General features: G+C 34.6%; 1 protein-coding gene across 1 annotated transcript in view; it reads right to left on the reverse strand.

The window, feature by feature from the left end:
- The window catches only part of NIPBL (Nipped-B homolog (Drosophila)), a 101471-nt gene that overhangs the window by 15507 nt on the left and 65635 nt on the right, over nt 1-20329 (reverse strand). The window contains 18 exon segments of the mRNA XM_009704754.1: nt 235-371; nt 963-1071; nt 2227-2280; nt 3416-3514; nt 4946-5080; nt 6263-6409; nt 6511-6609; nt 7527-7629; nt 7730-7944; nt 8162-8251; nt 12754-12897; nt 13811-13943; nt 14984-15066; nt 15279-15417; nt 17286-17386; nt 18425-18505; nt 19306-19457; nt 20147-20329. The exon segment at nt 20147-20329 is cut by the window's right edge and continues 13 nt beyond it. Coding sequence (XP_009703056.1) covers nt 235-371; nt 963-1071; nt 2227-2280; nt 3416-3514; nt 4946-5080; nt 6263-6409; nt 6511-6609; nt 7527-7629; nt 7730-7944; nt 8162-8251; nt 12754-12897; nt 13811-13943; nt 14984-15066; nt 15279-15417; nt 17286-17386; nt 18425-18505; nt 19306-19457; nt 20147-20329 — 2204 coding nt within the window.

A 20329-nucleotide genomic window follows, 5' to 3' on the forward strand; every position in this document is an offset into this window, starting at 1 on the left:
ACAGGTTCCAGTTTTATTTGGCTGTAAAACGTGGAGGTAGAGGCTGAGGAACAGCATCTTATAAAGATCATCAAAAGGACCTAGTATCTTCAGAAGCTATGATGCTCATGAAATAAAAACAAAATTTTAATTTTTCTTTTCCTACCTTCAATTTCATCAAGTACACAAGACAACCGTTCATTTCCATGCTTAATTATCTGGGGGAAAACAAAAAGACTGATTTTCTCTACTTACACTACATTTAGTGGTCAGGTATGGCTGCATGGTCATGGCATGTTTGACCATTAGCTGGGGCCTGATTTTGCTGAATAAGAACAAAGTGGTTATGCAAGCAACCAAGCGACCAGAATTCACACCTTTGTTGTCAGAATCTGCAAAAGATTAGAAAATACAAAAAGAATATTAAGTCCAAATAATGTTTGAGCAATGAAAAACATATGGCTTAAACATCATTTGAGTATCTCTTTCGTTACATCTCTTTCAAGATCAATACAGAATATTCTTATCAGATTAGAGATGAGAACATAATGTGTTAACGTTTGAATGTGATCTCAAAATACGTGAAAAAGACGCAAAGATGCTTCAAAGACATTACTAGTTTTTTAAACTATTTACTGTACACAGGATACTGGCTTAGCCAATAATTCCTATTACAACTATAGAACATACTAATGCAAATAAAACCTGCCACGTTTGTTTTGGTTTTAGGGATCTAAAAGTTTGAACAAGTTATTTTAAAAGTAGTTCTGTTACTGTGGTTAGCTAGGGAAAATTAAGGAAGCTTTATTATTCTACAGTGCTCCAAAGTCCATAATAGACTTAAAAGCAGTAACTCATTACCATCAGTTTCGTAACAGCAATTCTATAACAGCAACTTTTTGTGACAGTAACTTGAACAACCACTGTTACAATAGCATATAAAATTCAAAGGAGTTTAGCTACTGGGTTGTAAATGATATTACCTGATAAAGATTCCTCATATTTAAGAATGTGCTCAACCAAATTGTCAACAAGTTGAGTACAGGCTTTCTTCACAGGTTTATATGAGGCATCCTCTTCTGACTTCAACAGCTGTAGCAGATGAAATAGAAAATTATTTAGTATTAAGGGTGCATTCATTTACACTGGATGCATGCTGGTTTTATAACAATTACTACAGATAAGCAAGGATTTAACAGTATAAAAGTATTTATTGAACTTCTCCATAAAAGTTACATGGTAAAGAAAAATTAAGGGAAATAAAAAAAATCAAACCAAAATGCAAGAGAAGTAAAGAAAAATTAACCACAATAAACAAACCAGAAAAGTTCTACAGACTTTTGCACTGAGGTGAAAGCTAACTTTGTGCTCAATGAAATAATGCAGAAAACAATAATGTAGTCATACTTGCCAGCAGTAACTAATAGCAGTTAGGCTTTTAAAATGCTTAGGAAAAAAAAGAGCAAATTCAAAAGGAATGTTGCTTTGACACGAAGCAAAAATATCAAACAAAGATGAAACATAGTTTTATGAACATTTTAATCAGTTAGCCTTCTTCCATATGACTTCAGGTACTGAAATTGTGTCCATGAAGATCCTTTAGTGCAGGCATTAAGAGGCTCTGGTTTACTTGGCTACCTATTTTCATGGCACTCCAGACTAAAGTAAGATCAAAAGGGTTTTTTGCTTGAAAATTAATGAACGCATACAAGATGTAGAGGAGCACATTAACACAGGTTAAGAGATATAACAAAGCAAGCATAATTCTTAGAAAAATCAGAGTAAAATATAATGTAGAAGTAATCTATGCTCTGATGATTCACTGCTTCTATAAACTGTGTAACAAATGTACTGGATGTGAAAATATACTTATCTACTATCTAAAAAAAAATAAAAAAATCTACATTATACTAGGTGTCTCATTTCAGAATTAGGTATCTTAGCAGTGGAGTTCATGTTATGTCACTCATTATTGAAGAGACTATGAAATTAAAAACAAAATCCCTCCCTAAACCAAGAAGTGAAGTGTTTTTAAAACATATCATGTGGAAAGACAGAAACTAATGTCAGAAACAAAAAAAGTGCGCTAATGAACATTAAAAAAAAGGTCTGATGTTTAAAGGGCATGAATTGAATTTGTCTACTGTAAGGATTGCTCTTGTAGTTCCCCTTCCATGCTTTTTAGTACTCAAAGAAATGTTAAATTTCTAACAATGATTGTGTCATACATTTAAATTCATTACTTACATTTTGAAGAAGCTGTTCAAACCAATCATACCCTGTATCTCTACAAGCTGCAACCTAGAAGTATTTTTGAGAATAAACCGGTTAATAAAAAAAGGCATCTGAGGAAAACTTACTTTAAATAAGATGTCATCTTAAAAGACCAGTAAACATGCATAGATATATTTTCATATGCATTCAGTAAAATGATTTAATGTATTTGGAGATCAGAAATCGTATTCTGCATTTGAAAAATAGTTCTCACCATTTAAGTGACTCCAGAATTTTTATTCCATACAACACAAAGCCTGCATATTTTACTGGAAACTGCTGGCTCCAACGTAAACCAAATTTTCGTTTTGTAGAATGTTTTGCACATATTAAAGCACAAATGCAAACCTGACATATTAAAAATGAACACGCGCATGTGTGTGTATACACACACACACACACACATTTTTAGATAAACAAACCAAGCCTATGGTACTATATGTCAGGAACAGCTCACAGGTACTGCAAAGTAGAACTGGCAGGAGAACTGAGAGTTAAGCTGAAGTCAAATTGACTGACTTTTCAGTCTGGAAAAATGCATACTAGACTACCACTTTGTAAAAATATTGAAAAGCAGTAAGAAGTTTAAATCCGTACTTGTAAGTAATGAAGTGAGTATTTTATTTGATATTTACATCTTGGTATAACTGATATTAAAACACTTTCTCAACACAGTGGTTTTACACAACACATTTTCACTACAAATTAAATCAAATTTTACTCTGAGAGAGAACATAACCTTGTATTTGTTAAAATGGCTTATTAACCTTTCAAAATAAATGTTAGCAACTGTTCGAGGAAAATTTTTTTTTAAGAGACAACTACTTAGTAAGGCTTAACTATATGCTGCTACTAGCAATTCCTGGAAAATGTTATATATAATAGAAATTTGTTGTCTTTTAACCAAACAAGTATTTTATACAACCTGAATATAGTGTGGTCCCAGTTATCATTATCTTCAGATTAGTGAACATTTAAAGCTTCCCACAGCTTGTTCCATCAGATGAATAATTTTGGCATATATTCAATGCCAGGAGTTATAAAAAGAAAACCATCTGACAATTAAATTACTGTGTTCTAAAAAACTACAGACAATATTTCAAAGCTACTGAAAACATAATCAAATTTTACACACAACTTCACTCAAATTTGTTTAACATACCACATCAGTGATGTTTAGTATTTTCCTTGTCATTGCTTCTTTGTCATGGTGTGGAGTTGGTGTAAACCAGAGCTTCTGGAATGTCTCGTTTACTAATTTCTGAAGGAAAAAAAAATACTAGCAGAAATAAACAAACTTACCTTGGCAAACAGGTATTCTTTCTAATACATCCGTACAATAGATTTGTTGATGATGTGTGCTATTTCATAAGGAATTATTCAACCTAAGTGAGACTGCTGTAGGACATGTTATCTGAGACCCAGATCTACTATTACAGGAGTTATAATTACCCCTAAGCAAGCTTTAGCAAAATGATCACTGGGAACTGATGCTACAGAAAATGGACTTATCACCTTCCTGCATTAATTTGCTTTTCTCAGGAAAACACAGTACCCTGAGAAGCTGACAACTGAACATAACATTATGATTTCTACAGTAGAACTAGCAGCAATGGTAGGTTATTTTGGAGTTTTCAAAACAACTGTGACAAGGTGGGAAAGAGAGAGAAGCCAAATCTCTATACCCAAACATAGGAAGCACGTTCCCTTCCAATGTTTTTGGATGGAGGGAAAAACGGAATAGAATGAAAGTGGACAAAATTATTCCCAAATTACTTATAAGGCACATAGTTGTAAGAAGTTCTCCTCATTCAGGAAAACATAAAAAAATACATTGGAGATAATGCCTCTTTTTTTCTGATGTTGTTAGAAAGACAAGGAGAAGGAGGAAAGAGAACAAGGTTATCCTCCTTTCCCAGTAGCACCTTGGATGCAGCTGTTCAACTACTTCTTGATTAAAAGTCTTCTCAAGAAGCCACTTGGCATTAAAGTATCTCAAGTGGTAAAAATACATGCTGCAGCTTTAAAGTTGCAGATTTCAAATCCTACTGAAAGTGTGACATAAAATTATTACAGGTGTGTTTTTAATTACCCAACAATTTTTAAATTATTTTGTCAAACCAAACAAACCCATCATTGTCAGGTTTATGACTTAACATATGATCTTAGTTTTGTGACCTTATGCATACACATTGCACAAATACTAGCATATGATCACATAAGTAACATTTTAGGGGGAGTAACTCATTCAATGAACACTCAGAAGTAATGCAAAATTAGCACAGATGAATACTGTATAATTTTTATATGCAGAACTTACAAGTCTGGCATATATTAACATCAAGTACTTAATTTTGACTTAAAGTTTATTTTGTTTTCAGAAAGTAGTTTTATATGCCAATTTCACATGTTAGAAAAGAGAAGTACCAGAGACAACACTTGTAAGAAGAAAAAAGCCTCTAGAAAATAACTTTTTAAAATCTTTTGATTGTCAGGAAGAACTTCAAGAAGATAGAAAAGAAAGAAAAACAAGTCAGAGAGAGAGAGCTAATATATCTGCTCTCAAAAATTAAAAGCGAATAAAAGTCATAAATATTACAAAGGAGCAATGCAATACTTTTTTGAAGTTTTTTCCCCCAAAATATAGAAACACTAAACCAATTAAAATCCTGATGGATGTGTTTCACTCTACCTTAATGCCTTCTTCATCATTGACTCTCCGAATCATTTTCACACACATCTCTGTAATTTTGGGAAATGTCGGTTGTTCAATGCAGATATCCCTAAGTATCTTTATGACTCTTTTTCTGACACTGATACCAGTATCCTGTGAAGAGAAAAGCATTACACTCTTGAAAAAAACCATAAATACGAATTTATTTATGTATCATATGAATTAATATTTGAAGATCACTCAATTTGCCTTGCAAAATTTATTTAGAAAAGGTAGTTAAAATATTCTGGAGTTCATTTATACAAAAGATTAGCATAACTTGTGCCGCTTTATTTCCAACAATTCTAAAGGTTCTGGCTGAGTTCCCAGAAGGTTGAAACGCTTCCTCCATTTACATTCTCCCATTTAAAAGCTCATGATGGGGCAAATGTATAATTCTACTACTTAATTCAAGCGCTTACAAGCTAGATGTGATGATACTTTAGCTACTTTGTTAGATTATTTGTAGATCTGGACTGTAATACTTCAAGCCTTTGGACAAAGTTTATCGGTAAGATACATGCAGCAATCTTTTCCATGTTCCTAGGCTTTGTTTAAGGAGATGGACGAGGAGCTTCATTTCATGCTACCTTATTAAAAACCTGTTGAATCTGAATGTCAGGATGAATTGCTTTAGGCATGCTCATATGCACATGGAGCTACTTATGTCCAAAAGTCTTCACAAACATGTTTTATCATGTAACTATAGGAAATGAACAGTATTTGACTAAAAACCTGACAGGGATGCTAAGAGTCAGTCTTATCTTACAGTTAAATTGGATTTTATATGAACGTCCAGACAAAAAAACACTTTTTGTACAAAAACTCTAATAGGAAGCCTTTTAAAACACTAAAAATAGCACAGAAAATCAGAGTAGTTTTATCTTTTTTTTTTTTCCTTTTAGATTACAAATGGCATCTTTAGATTACTGTGATGTGGATCTTTCTTCACCACCACCACTAGTGAACTGCCCTCAATGACTCATATCTCAGAATTCAGAGATGTGGCAAAATTCCTCATTTCATCTTATTTGTGCCTTAATAATGGAATCAAAAGGAATATAATCCTGGTTCTGATGCGGCACAACTTTCTACATATGTTTACCTTTTGATGTAACAAAACCTAACTGGAAACAAGTAATGCATTTTACAAGGTTGGTCTTAAAAGCAAGATGATCCCCATTAAACCAATTTACTCTTGGGATCATCATTCCATATTATTAAACATATAAACTCAGTTAAAAACAAATTTTCCAATGTTACTTATTTTATCGTAAATATCACAAGTCACTGTACCAATATTCTTTCAATCAACATGTCATAATACTGCTCAGCAAGCTGGGGACGACAGAGCACAAATCGGCCAAGCAGCTCCACAGCTGCTTCTCGTACACTAGTGGAGTTATCCATTAACCGTCCATGAACACCTCGTTGCATATCCAGCTAAAAAGAACAAATAAAACACAGATTCAAAACAAGAAATGAAGATTTATTTTAAGCATGACGGAAGAATGTATGTGCATGATGGATATTTCCTTTTTTACCCTGGCTAGAATACTGGGGTCTACAGCAACCACCTCAGACAAACACTTCATGGCTTTTGTTCGAACTGCAATTGCATTTTCACCAAGTACACGCAGAATCTAGTAAGAGAACAAAAACAAAGATTCAATTGCTTTGGGAAGGTAGCAAACAATATTTAATAGGCAAAAATGCAGCAGAAAAACATGTAAACAATTGAACTAAAATAAGAATATCTGTCTAGTAAAAACTGAATATATCTCTCAGATAGTAAAAAGGTGCATGCAAATGATTTTCCACGGCACTGATAACTAAGCATGGATATTTACTAGGATTTGCTACATCTCTAAGACTGGTTCAAACAGGATTTACACACAGTCCATATGTTCACTTTAAGTCACTTCATTTTAAGCTCTACTTTTGTCATTCATTTGTGGCTTTCACCATCATTCTTTTAACAAGAGAGTTGGATTTGAGTGCTATAATTTTAAGAATGGCTCTGTATGCAGATCAATATAAGTAACACAACCTAAACTAGTGCTGGAGTTCAAACATGTCACCATGCTGACATGTTAGTGCTCTTCTCCCAGAAAAAGCAAAGAAATAACACTGGTCAAATAACAGCTTCCAAAGTGACGGTAACATGCACTGAAAGCAACTGACCAAGCTGGCTTGTATTTTCAAATCAAATTAAGCTCAGTTTCATGAGTTAATATTACCAAATGAACACGCAACTTACAGAAACTGTGAAAATTACTTCAACATTTTGTAATTATCCTCTTACTGTGTACATCTAATCATAATGATTTTGCCATGGACAAATAAAATAATGTATGTGCAATATGACATACAGAGTGCATGCAAGAAAAAGAAACATAATCACTTATGTCATCAATACAGAATATGAAAGCACATGGTGTTATCATGGCCTGTTAAATGCCTGTGCTCAACAATGAACAGATATGGCACACTACCGCAAAACTGTTTAGAATCAGAAACCAACTCTGTTCATTGTACTAAGACTTCCAGCACAGTTTACCTGTGTCAAATAAATATCGAAGCTCTGGGCAAACGGCCTCATAGAGGCCAAGTAGCGAACAATCAAACACGCATCTTCGTAGTCCACAGTATCAGAATTCATCCTGCAACAAATTCCATGTGTTACTCAGGTCATGTTTATAAAAAATGATTTAAAACATCAAATGCATGGCTAATAAAGAAATAAGTGGTACTGAAACGTACTTTAAGGTACTGAACTGAGATGGAGCAGTTTTAATGATGCTGCGAAGAAACTTTTTGCGACTTTCTGCTCTATGCATGATTTGTCCTGTGGTCTCAACATCTTTTGCATGATGAGTTCCTTCAGATGAATCTTCATCTTTCTGAGATTTAATTGCTTTCTCTGTCTCCATAGTTGTATCACGGAACCACTGAGCTATATAAAACTTCCGAGAAAACTGGAGAAATACAGCAAGATGCACAGAAAACAAAACCAGCAGATACAAAAAAGGAAAATTAACAGATTTATAATGAAATTAAGTGAATCTAATGCATCAACAATATTTTCAAAAACACAATCAACATTATACGTTAGAGTGACAATTTAACTGAAGCACTAATATGCTTAACTGAAAATCTTTTTATTCAGTACATGTTATTGAAACTATTTTTTACCACTAATGATGCATCAGTTTCTGTGTTCTCATCCAGATAATCTAGCAAAGCCTTTTGTAGCTGCTGAATTTCATCTTCTCCTCCTGAAACCTGTCAGAAGTAGAAAGATAGTTATAAAAGAGAGTATTGCACAGTGGTAACTATCATCTGAAAATCTGCATGTCCATATATAAAATACACTGAAGTCAGTTGTTTTAATAATTGCAGAACATTAACAGTTTTTTAATGAATTAATTATGAACTGCATAGAGATTGAAACAAATTAGGCTATGGCTCTAAAGTCTAAAAAAGATTAAGAGCAGAATAAGACTGGTTTTAAAACAGACTGACTGATTTGATTAATTTTCATTCTACTACTTTGTGTGAAGACCCTCTGTTATGGAGGAAAAAATAAGGGCTGACATCACACAGAGCAGACTGACACAAGGTTTAACCTATAAAAGCCACCATTAGCTGTCTCACCAATATTAAATACTGAAAGTGACTTCTCAGGTGAACAAGGGATAAAAGGCAAAAAAGTAAAATAAAAAGAAATATGAAATAGACAATTGTAAAAAGCTATAGGAAACATCAAAGAAATAAAAATAACTTATCCTTTTGTAAAAATATTTGCTTACAGTGATTTCAAGGATAAAGCATCCATACAGAGAGAGTGCAGCGAGTGTGCTCAATCCAGGAAAGAACTTACAGAGGTTGCTCTCAAACACCTGTGAGCTCCAGCACTGAAGAATCTCGCTGAGATTCAACTAAGTTTCTATCAGTCAAAAGGCTTGAGAACAAACACACATTTTATAAAAAATGTCACCTACTGCATAAAGCCTATCTACAGAATAGGGTAATATTAATTATCCTGTGAAGTGCTTTTAAGATGCAGAAAGAGCATTACATGTAAAATATTCAACTGAAAACTAGAGCTAGATACTATGTATCAGATTTGTAATATCTAAATTGTATGACTGTTAAAAACAGAATGTATTTTCCCAAAAGGCTATTTAAAAGGAAATATTTATATTTCCTATATGCATATAAGGCACATGGAGGATAGGGAGGTGATTCAAGACAGCCAGCATGGCATCACCAAGGGCAAGTCTTGCCTGACCAACCTAGCGGCCTTCGCTGATGGAGTGACTACATCAGTGGACAAGGGAAGAGCTACTGATGTCATCTACCTGGTCGCATCCAGAGAGTAGCTGTCAACTATGCCTCAATGTCCAGATGGAGATCAGTGATAAGCGGTGTCCCTCAGGGGCTGTGTTGGGACCAGTACGGTTTAACATCTCCACCAATGACATAGTGGGATCAAGTGCACGCTCAGCATATTTGCAGAGGACACCAAGCTGAGTGGTGTGGCTGGCACACCTGAGGGATGGGATGCCAACCAGAGGGACCTGGACAGGTTCAAGAAGTGGGTTCATGTGAACCTCATGAGGTTCAACAAGGCCAAGTGCAAGGTCCTGCACCCGGGTTGGGGCAGCCCCCGGTATCAATACAGGCTGGGGGATGAAGGAATTGAGAGCAGCCCTGCCGAGACCAACCCCAAGCCCTGGGGGCGGGTGGATGAAAAGCTGGACGTGAGCCAGCACTGTGTGCTTGCAGCCCAGAAAGCCAACTGTATCCTGTGCTGCATCAAAAGAAGTGTGACCAGTAGGTCAAAAGAAGTGATTCTCCCTCTCTACTCATGAGATCCCAACTGGAGTACTGCATCCAGCTCTGGAGTCCTCAGCACAAGAGGGACATGGACCTTCTGGAGCAGATCTAGAGGAAGGCCACAAAAATTATCAGAGGGCTGGAGCACCTCTCCTGTGAGGACAGGCTGAGAGAGTTGGGGTTGTTCAGCCTGGAGAAGAGAAGGCTCCAAGGAGACCTTATTGCGGCCTGTCAGTACTTAAAGGGGGCTTATAAGAAAGATGAGGATAGACTTTTTAGTAGGGCCTGTTGCAACAGGACAAGGGGAAATGGTTTTAAACTAAATGAGGGTAGATTCACACTAGATATAAGGGTGGTGAAACACTGGAACAGGTGGAACACAGGAGAGGTGGTAGATGCCCCACCTCTGGAAGCATTCAAGGTCAGGTTGGACGGGGCTCTGAGCAACCTGATCTAGTTGAAGATGTCCCTGCTGATTGCAGGGGGTTTGGACTAGATGACCTTTAATGGTCTCTTCCAACCCAAACAATTCTGCAATTCTAGAGTATATCCTGATCTCTTAAACAGTTCTAGCCTATGTAAATTGAACAACTATCCTGCATATGACCACGAGACAATGTACTTCTCCCCATATATATGTTACAGAGAACATATCGGTACCAATGAACTTGTGCATTAGTCAGAAAATAACTTTCTCAACATCTGCAAGACAGCATAAAACCAAACCCTTTTTTCCTTAGTATTATACTGAAATATGTAGGTCCTTGCAGTTGCTGATGTTACAGCAGACAAAAGGATTTTTTTTTCAAAATGAATGAGTTCAAGAGTTCCAAACATGTCTACAATGCAAGTAATACTGATACAGGTTTATATATACACCTTTGGCACCCTAATATGTGTGCAAATTGTGATTAGAAATTCCGACCTTCAACTAACACTAAATTCTGTGGATAACTGGCTGAATAAAAGGGTTGCTGAATGAATCTTACCTACCTACCTATCTTCAAACAAGTAAAAAACCCAGAGCAAAGAGAAACTGTGAAGACCACAACAAATCATATTCAGTATTGATAATAAAATTAGAAGAATCATTTCTGGCTTAAAATTCTTCAGCTACAAAACATTTTTCTTCTTCAGCAATAAAACTCGTAACTTACAATCATCTTAACTTCTGTATGAACAGTACAGTTTGAGAATCTTGTCACAAATACAGCACATAATATAGCTTGCAAAGACCAGTAAGTGGAGAAAGATACAGTTACAAGTCCAGAACATCAGTGTATCAAGAGACAAACTAATGAGAAGCATGCACAAGTGTTCAAATCAACTTGAAAATCTATGGCAGAGTTCTACGAAAAAAATCTACTGTTTAAAAATGTCAAAACAGAATAGATTTTCTCCTAAACCTAATTCTATGGGTCATGAGTCCAAACCACAGTATAGAGAGTTATAAGCATTGATTAATCATCAGGGAATACCCTGGTAATGGTATCAGAGCACAGAAGGAAATAACCAACAGAGTCTAAGTATTCAATTCTGCAGGAAAGAAAAATCTGTAGAGGTGTAAGTTCCTTTCTGAATGGAAATAAAATTAGAGTTTCTGACAACAGGTGAGTATATCTCCCAATGGATCTTCTTATTTTCTTGCCATTTGAACAGCAAAGTGAAGCTCAGCTGCTACATAAACATTTCCAAATATTTACTTGTTCTTATGTTACATATAATTTATAAACAACTCACTGTCTACCCTGACTGATGGTACTGTAGAGTACACATCTTCCACAATGCACAGATGGTACTGTCTACCATCACTGATGATAAGCTTCTTGAGTAACTGAAAAAATTAGCACTCAGTTGCTGGCAGCAATACTATTTCTGCAGATGCCTAGTTACTGCCTGATCCTGTAAAAACCCCAAAACAAATAGAAAAATTCAGGTCACCACTCAGGTATGTATCTTTTCAGAATATCCTCCAGTACTATTATAACTTCTGGAGGCAAGAATCACTGCCAACAGAGGAGAATTATAACCCCTTAGCACATAGAAGTATAAACTATACTAAGCCACAGACATAAAGATTTTACACTATATGTTGTAGAATATTCTAACTGGCCAAAGTAATGGGAAGTATCAGCCTCATAAAGGAGTAGATGAATTTTGATTCTTTATCTGAATGCTTGTAAAGTGAGGAAGTTTTTCCTTCAACATAAATCTGTAACAGTCATTATAAAGTACATGTAATAGATCTGTAACCTTTTCAGGCAACTGAAAGGGAAATGAACTTGATAGATCATGCTGAGAACAGTTAGTACTTCAGAGAGAAATGTATAGCATCCATAAGAAATATGCAACTTCACATTTTTAAAAGGACACATAAGAGCTCAGATTTTCTCATCGTACTATGTACTGTACAGAGCCCAAATGCATACATTGCTTTGATAATTGTTGCAACTCTTGCCGATTTGGAGCAGTATTAGCAGAAATACAAATATGCACTCTCTAATGAAAGATATATGCAAGTCTAGTTTTTAAAAAAAAGGACCAATACCAGGTACATCACATAAACACTAACCTTACAGGCCTAACAGTTTAACTCTCTAAAGCTCGTATGAGTGCCAGAAGCTCAGTTACCACTTTGCAATTGCAAATGCACATATGTATTTTTTAGGGCCTCTTAAGATAGAATCCAACTGTTGCTTCATTATTTCTTTTCTATTGTCACAAGAAAACGGGCTTAACCTCTGTAAATAACCACTTCATGTGATCACTACAGAGGTGGTGCAAGGAGGACATGAGCTAACAAATGCAATACTTATAAACTGATCATATTTGATTCAGAAATCTGAACAATGAAGACCAATTCTCCACAACGTCATTTTTGAAACATCTTTAAAATGTTGATGTATTTGAATCTCAATCCAGCTTGCACAGGATCACTCACACACCTGTTTGAGGATTCTGGCTATAGATCCTTGATCCATTTTGCTAGTGACTGCATCTTTCCTCAGTCTTGCAGCTACAGTTCCAAGATAGTCAAGTGATGCAACTCTTAATGCCATTTCTGTAGATTTGTTACTGAACTGGTGAACCTAAGAAAAACAGAATAAACTGTTAAAAACGAATATTTATTTATGCAATTGAGAGTCCTCTGAAGAGATTGCTTGACTTTATTAAAAATTCCACCTAACTTCCATGCTGCATAAAATGATGTTACTTACTATTACATCGCAGATACACTACTAACTTCATATTAATGTTTGTTCCTTTATTGGGTTTCTATCATTCTCTACAAATATGCCTGTTAAGAGTTTTTTAAAATATGTATTTTCATAAAAATAAACTGGATAACTAGTACAGCAGATATCCTTTGCAATAGCATAGATCTTAAGCACCATAATGCAACTTTGTCATTATTCACACAAGTACAAAGAAAGCTACATCTTACTAGGAATAGGACCATAAAGTATTTTCCAAGAAACAGATCAAATTACTGTGTTAATTACATTGTAATACTGAAGAAAAACTCTCAAAAAATACGCAAACAAAAATATTCACGTTCTGTAAAATATTGGAAGTAAATGCTGTTATTGGCAAAAAAACCAAACCACTTAATTGTTCTGTGCTGAAGTATTAGTCCAGAGAAGACATTCAACATGAGTAATTACAGCTATTAGTCTGACTTCACTCCAAATGAATAACTACAATTATTAGATGCTATACAATGGCATTTTTTTATGTTGAAAATGTCATGGAACAGTGGAAGTGGACTTCCATGAGAAACCAAATAGATATGAACTTTAACAAGTTCCATATCAATGATCCTCTAACCCACAATTTATTATCTATGTATTATACCACAGTGATACACGTAAGAAAATCCATAAATGCTGCATATGTGTCAACAATCAGAAAGCATTCCTGTAGTAGTTTCAGTTGAAATATCAAGTCTTCATTGTAACAAGAAATAAATTAATGCAATAGTTAAAAACAAGAATCCCTTACCAATAGCCTTCCTAATAAGCTAAGTAGCAACTCTGCAGCTGGCCATTCTGGTTTATTGACTGTGGAAAGAAGATCTTGAATGAAGTTCTCAAATAGTGGTCTGTAATCTTCTTCCCCTTGTTTACTGCCACACCTGTTTAAAAGAAAATGCATTTTGTAAACAATTTAAGAGCCATTTAAGCTTTTTGTCTGACATCAGAAGTAATCCTGTGTTTAATAAGAAAAAACAGTTTCATGCAATTCTAAAAAAATATCTGAAATATTAGCAGAAAATTTATTTTATTCATTTACAGAGAAATAGTTTAAACAGATAATCACTCCAAGTTGTACTGCAAGTAAAGTAGCTAATCCACAACAGTAGCATTTTGTTCCTAAGATTTTTCTATTTATTGCTTTGAGTTAAAGTTTGCATTAACTTGGATGGACAAAATAGGCAAAATCGTAAAGCTCAAGCTAGCGTCGGGTATTTAGGAGATGTTGTGTCTATATTCCTTAAGCTTGGTCTGTCTTAACTGACAGTGACAAGAAGTCTCAGTATTATGCACCACAAAGGTTAAAATCAGAATGTAAAAAATTCAAAAGGTAACATACCTGATAGTGTTTCACTTATATGTGCCATTCCTAGCTTTAATGATACCAGAAGCATGCAGAGATTGTTAGGTGGCTATTAAATAGCCTTTTGGCTTAAGAGTAGAAATTAACATGATAAAAACCTCAGGATTTATTCTTAGAAATTCTTTGGTTGTTCAGGTATACTATTTTTTTCCCCATGTTAAGCTACAGACATTCCTAAATTTAGCTAAATGAAAGTAATTTTTAGGATTTTTATATCTTTGTAATTTTGATGACTGAATAAATACGGTTTCACGGCTTAAATATTTACTCAGCCTTCTCTTTCAAGCTTTAGATAAGTAACAGACTCCTAATAAAAGGATCCTATATGAACTATGCAACAGATTCTTAAATGTATAAATAACTCGCTGCAGAATTTCTGTTCCATAAAAATTTTTGTACAGATGGGTAGCTCTCTTAGAGATCTACAAAGTCTATTGTTATAAATGACTTTATGAATAGGTATTTAACATTGTGAAGTGGTTAGGTTTGTCTCTAAGGTATGACAGACTTTATCTGGAGTTGGTTTCATCAATACGCTAAGAATGCAACAGTACTTACTTCTTAAGAAAAATAGAAAGGAAGTTTTGTGCTGTTCTCATGGCTGTTTCATATGAGTTAGTAATAACCACATCTTGATCCACCTAAAAATAGCAAGATACATTTGACTACTATTTTAGCATACACAGAAATATGATTTCCAGATCAGCATTTCTCATACATCAAATAATTACAGCAGAGATAAAATTACAATGTTTCATTACTAAAGCACCATAATAAAATATTATAACTAAAACCACACAAAGTCATTCCTGCACAAAAAAAAAAGTATTATGGCTTTTAAAAAATATCTTACTTTCTTGTTTGATTCCTCCTCTGAATTAGAATCTTTTTCTGCTGATGGTAAGTGCACTACACACTGAATAAGCTGCAGAACTAGTGCTGTTACCATCTGAATATACATGGGCTCTCCATCAGTGTCACTGCTGTTTAACCTGTTAATAAGAAATGACAGTATTAACACTAAAACTAAACAAAAAAGACAAAACAAACCAAAGATTTTTGGTCCTAAATAATAGCTTTCTAAAGTTATTACCACAGTTAGAAATCTGTGTTCTAGACATTTATCTAGTCATTTACTTCTCTCTTATGCAGTGTAAGATTTGGTCTAACAAAACCAGTTATTCTCAGGCAGAAGAGAGAAACTGAAACAGCCCACAGATGGGCTATCAGAGTACCTGTGAAGTTCAGCAGCTGAAAAATCTACAGGAGTATTTAATAAATCAAACACCTACATGCTAAGGCACTTACTAACACTCTTATTATGTATAATGCCATATCCATTTCCACAAAAAAAAAAAAAAAAAATCATCACACCAAACTGTTGCCCTAATACTTTATTACTTTTATATTAACTAATGTGTATGAAATGTGCAGGACTTTGAAACAACCGAAAATAGTGACCATGACCTGGACTGACTTCTACAAGAGATACACCTATGCTAATCTGAGATAGCATAACAGACTACGAACTTCAGCATGCAAGTGTCTTTAAGTATGTCTTAAGTGTGTCTTTAAGTTGGTAAGACTACTACAAATACACTCCACATTTCTCCCATGATATAATCTGAGAAATTGTATGATATTTACTACCCACACAGACATCATCACCACCTATTGCTATGCTTAACTATATGAAAAGGTGATAATCCCTGACATCATTCTCCCCAAATTATCAAAATACTAACTGGGCACAAACCAGATTTTAATTATTATCTGTATGAAGTTATCTTTGACTACTTTTAGAGAGAAAAAAACTTTCATATCAAATTTTGTGTAAGTTGTATTCTTCATGACCAGTTAGAGAATGCCCTTTAACAGACCAGAGTTAGAACTCTACAGATAAACAATGCAGACACTGTGGCCTTGACATAGTGACTTCTTTCTGGTGCAGGTCCTAATTCAAAAAGCCTATCTACCATTTATGCCCCTATTCCTAACACCTTCCTATTTGTTAGATCTCTCTAATGTCTATAACCGAAACAATTGGAAATACTAGGAACAAGCACTTATGTTACTATTAGGGTTGCCAAATTCAACTTCAAAGTCTCAATTGCTTTTCCTAGATATTTCTTGTTCATCCACCCTGGAACAGACAAAATATTTAACTGACAATTTGTCTGTCTCTGGGGACAAGATGTCTGCAAGCAAGGAACAAAATCAACACCACTAACAAATGTTTTAGAATCATTTAAAGGGTCCCAATTTCAATTTTAACCGAAATTCAGTTCGGGTCACATTCTTTCTCAGATTGAACCTGAATCTATACTATTAGTCTGAAGATGCACTGAAATCCAGTTGAAGTGCTTAAAAGACAGTTAAAGGGAACAGAGTAGCTCCTAAATGAAAGTAATTCAAAGGGTTATTAGATTGATTTCCCTCTCGGAAACAGTGATCTGAGTGTGTCCTCAAAGAAATTCAGCCCGAATTTTCCTATTAAGCCTTAGCAATAAGGAAACTATGTAACTCCATACAAACAGAACCAAAGAATTTTCCAACAAAAAAAATCTCTGAATGCATACTAACATTACACTCATTTACATCCTTGGTGAGACAAATAATAAGTTACTTCAATTATTTTTGTAAGCAGGCACAAATACGATGGTATAAGAAACAGTGATTATTACAAGACATTTGTCAGGCAATTCTGCTCTCATTGTTTTGAAGTATCAACCTCTAATAAAGCTCAGCGTGTGGAGTTGTAGATTTTTAAAGAAGTAGTTAATAATGCTGCCTAAAATGCTAGATCTACAAAACTGTAAATGTTACTGTCTACAAGTAATTAATCTATGTGAGAAATTACCTGAAGTTTCTCAAACTCCTCTTGCTAGTTGGTAGTCTCGCAAGGGAAGTGAAAATTTCTTCTAGTATTAACTGTCTATGCTTTTCATACCGGGAGAACACCTATTTAACAGTTACAGGATTGTTAGAAAATTATTTATTGTTACATAAAATATCACTTGTTAAATATATTGTTAAAAATTATATATAGAAACATACACTCTACATGACATTCAAATTATAATTAATGCAGACTTTGTTTCTAATGCATTACATTGTTTTTTCAGAGCAAGTATTTCTTTATAAAATACATAAAACTTTTTCAAACACAGATTTTTTAAAATCTTAAAAATACCTTATGTTTTACAAACTTCTGCCAATGGTAGAATACACTGAATAGGAAAGTCAAGCACTGTAATACTAAGCTTTCAGACTCCAGTACTGAGCAAACTCTGTTGTCACATAAAATATGTGACTCATGTATGATTGTAGAGCACATTTGAGAAACTAGTTTTACTTCATATCCTAAGCTTTAATATTTGCCTGACCTGATATATTCTTTCAATTTACACGGTCAGGATTGTAGAGTTTGCCGCCTCTTTTGTTTAGGCAGAATACTAGAGTATATCATCCTTACAAAGATGGAAAACTCCCACTTGAACAAGCATATCAGTGTTGCGATGTATTTTTCCTGAAATAATATTTTATCCACCCTATGAATTTTTCACATAGCCATCTCTTCTGAGGAAAATAATTTATTCCATTACACAGAAGTATCCTACTAGTTCTATACCTTAGTCCACTGCATAAATTCAAATCTTAACATAGGAAATAAGGAAAACCACATTGCTAAGATTTCTTAAGACAAGAAAGGACAGGTAAGAGGAAAGGGTTTGTGTTTACACTTTACATGACATAACCAAAATTAAGAAGTTTCTTGCTTAAGTAGGATATTTCTTCCTATAGAGTACTCTGCAAATAGCGGCAGCTCAGGTAGATTTAATACTGTTGCTAGATTATGATACCACACTGTAAAAACATGCAAGAATAAAATTTGTTCTAACTCCAGTTCTCTACCAGAGAGAAAATACAGCCTATGTAAATGCCCTAATAACTCTCAGAAGTACAGGAACATGAAACCACAAATTAAAAAATACTTACTGCAGTCACTAATTTGATGGCACATAACTGTAGTTCACTGACATTTTCTACAAAGAATGGTGTTATTCCCATAGATGATACCTGTCAATGAAAAGAAATTATTGTAAGCATATTTGACTAACAAACTGATATTTACACAGTTTCACAAGTAGGTTATTTATTCAGCTGGTAAGGTATTCAACAAGATGTATTACTTCACATTATTTGCAAATAAAGTTATCAAAGGACATTAGAGAACAAGCCCTGTGAGAAGCAGCTGAGGGAACTGGGGTTGTTTAGCCTGGAGAAAAGGAGGCTGAGGGGAGACCTTTTCTCTCTCTACAACTACCTGAAAGGAGGTTGTAGTGAGGTGGGGGTCAGTCTCTTCTCCCAGGTAACAAGTCACAGGATGAGAGGAAATGGCCTGAAGTTATACCAGAGGAGGTTTAGATCAAATACTAGGAAAAATTTCTTCACTGAAAGGGTTGTCAAGCATCAGAACAGGCTGCCCAAGAAGTTGAGTCACCATCTCTGGAGGCATTTAAGAGATGTGCAGATGTGGTGCACAGGGACATGGTTTAGTGGCAGATTTGGCACTGTTAGGTTTATGGTTGGACTCATGATCTTAAGGATCTTTTCCACCCTAAATGATTCTGTAACTGTATTTGAACACAGTCAGGTTAAACTTCTCTTAAGTATACAAGAGATGCCATTAAAGATTTGAACATTAAATGCTCTTCTCCTACAAATTATCTTCTACACAACAAACTAGTCACTCTGATGTTAATAATTCAAAAGTTTGTACTGATTTCATGCTTCATGTCACTGAGACAATCATACTTTACATTCTGTCTGGGAAAAGAATAACAAATATTCTCAGAAATTCTTCTGATAAAACTTACCTGAAGAATAGTTGTATCAGTAAGAAGCTGTATCTCTAGCAACTCTGACAAGCTGCTGACAATGTCACAAACTTTGTTATACAACATCACTATAACTCTTTGCTTGTGGGTGGAACACTTGGCACGCTTTGCTTTTGAACTTAAAACACCACCTAGAAAGTAAAAAATATCTTCATTAATTTTTTCAGTGTTCCACATCCAATATTAGACAGATGATCTCCCTCAAAAACAGTCCTCTAAACAACCGCAGGACTATTGCTTTGTAAAAGCAATTGCTTATAGAAGAAAAATTATTTAGTAGCATCAGCTGGAAAGTAAAAATTTCACATGATATTAATTTTTCATAATTGTTCTAAATTCTGGATCCAAGATTTTTAAACAGCTCTTGAAGTTAGACACCTGTATTTAAAGGTACGCATGTGACAACTAAATGCTAAATATGTTCAACTGAAATAAATCATTATATACACACGGACTATGACTATAAAATTACTTATTCCTACATATAATAACTGTACATTGAAGCTGAACTCAGACAAAGTCCCAAATACTTCACTCTAAATACTTTGGTTACATTGACATTATTGCAGTAAACAAAGATGTTCTGCAACTAAGTTATTCAGAGGACACATTTCATTCATTGTTTTTTTACTCTACATTTCATCATCCTCAAACTAAGAAAAACCATTAGTTCAGCATGCTGTATGTGAAGTATCAGTGTAAGAGTTACATATAAAAATCTTATTCTAGGAAGTCATATCCCTTGCATCTTCATACACTACATTATGTTTTGATATTTTTTTAATGTGGAAAGATTTTTTAAATTTCTTAGCATACTAACCACCATGAGGATCCACTCTATACACAGGATCATACTGAGGGTAGAGAGTGTTCTGCAAATGAAATTTTGTGTATTGAATAACTCTTTCTATTACATCCTCAATATATACAGCTTTAGGCATATTTGGTGATGTCATAATATTAATAGCAGTAAGACAAGCATCTGCAGATTTTGTCACTCTTT

This window comes from Cariama cristata, unplaced genomic scaffold (genome assembly GCF_000690535.1).
Source record: "Cariama cristata isolate BGI_N322 unplaced genomic scaffold, ASM69053v1 scaffold7247, whole genome shotgun sequence".
Classification (NCBI taxonomy): domain Eukaryota; kingdom Metazoa; phylum Chordata; class Aves; order Cariamiformes; family Cariamidae; genus Cariama; species Cariama cristata.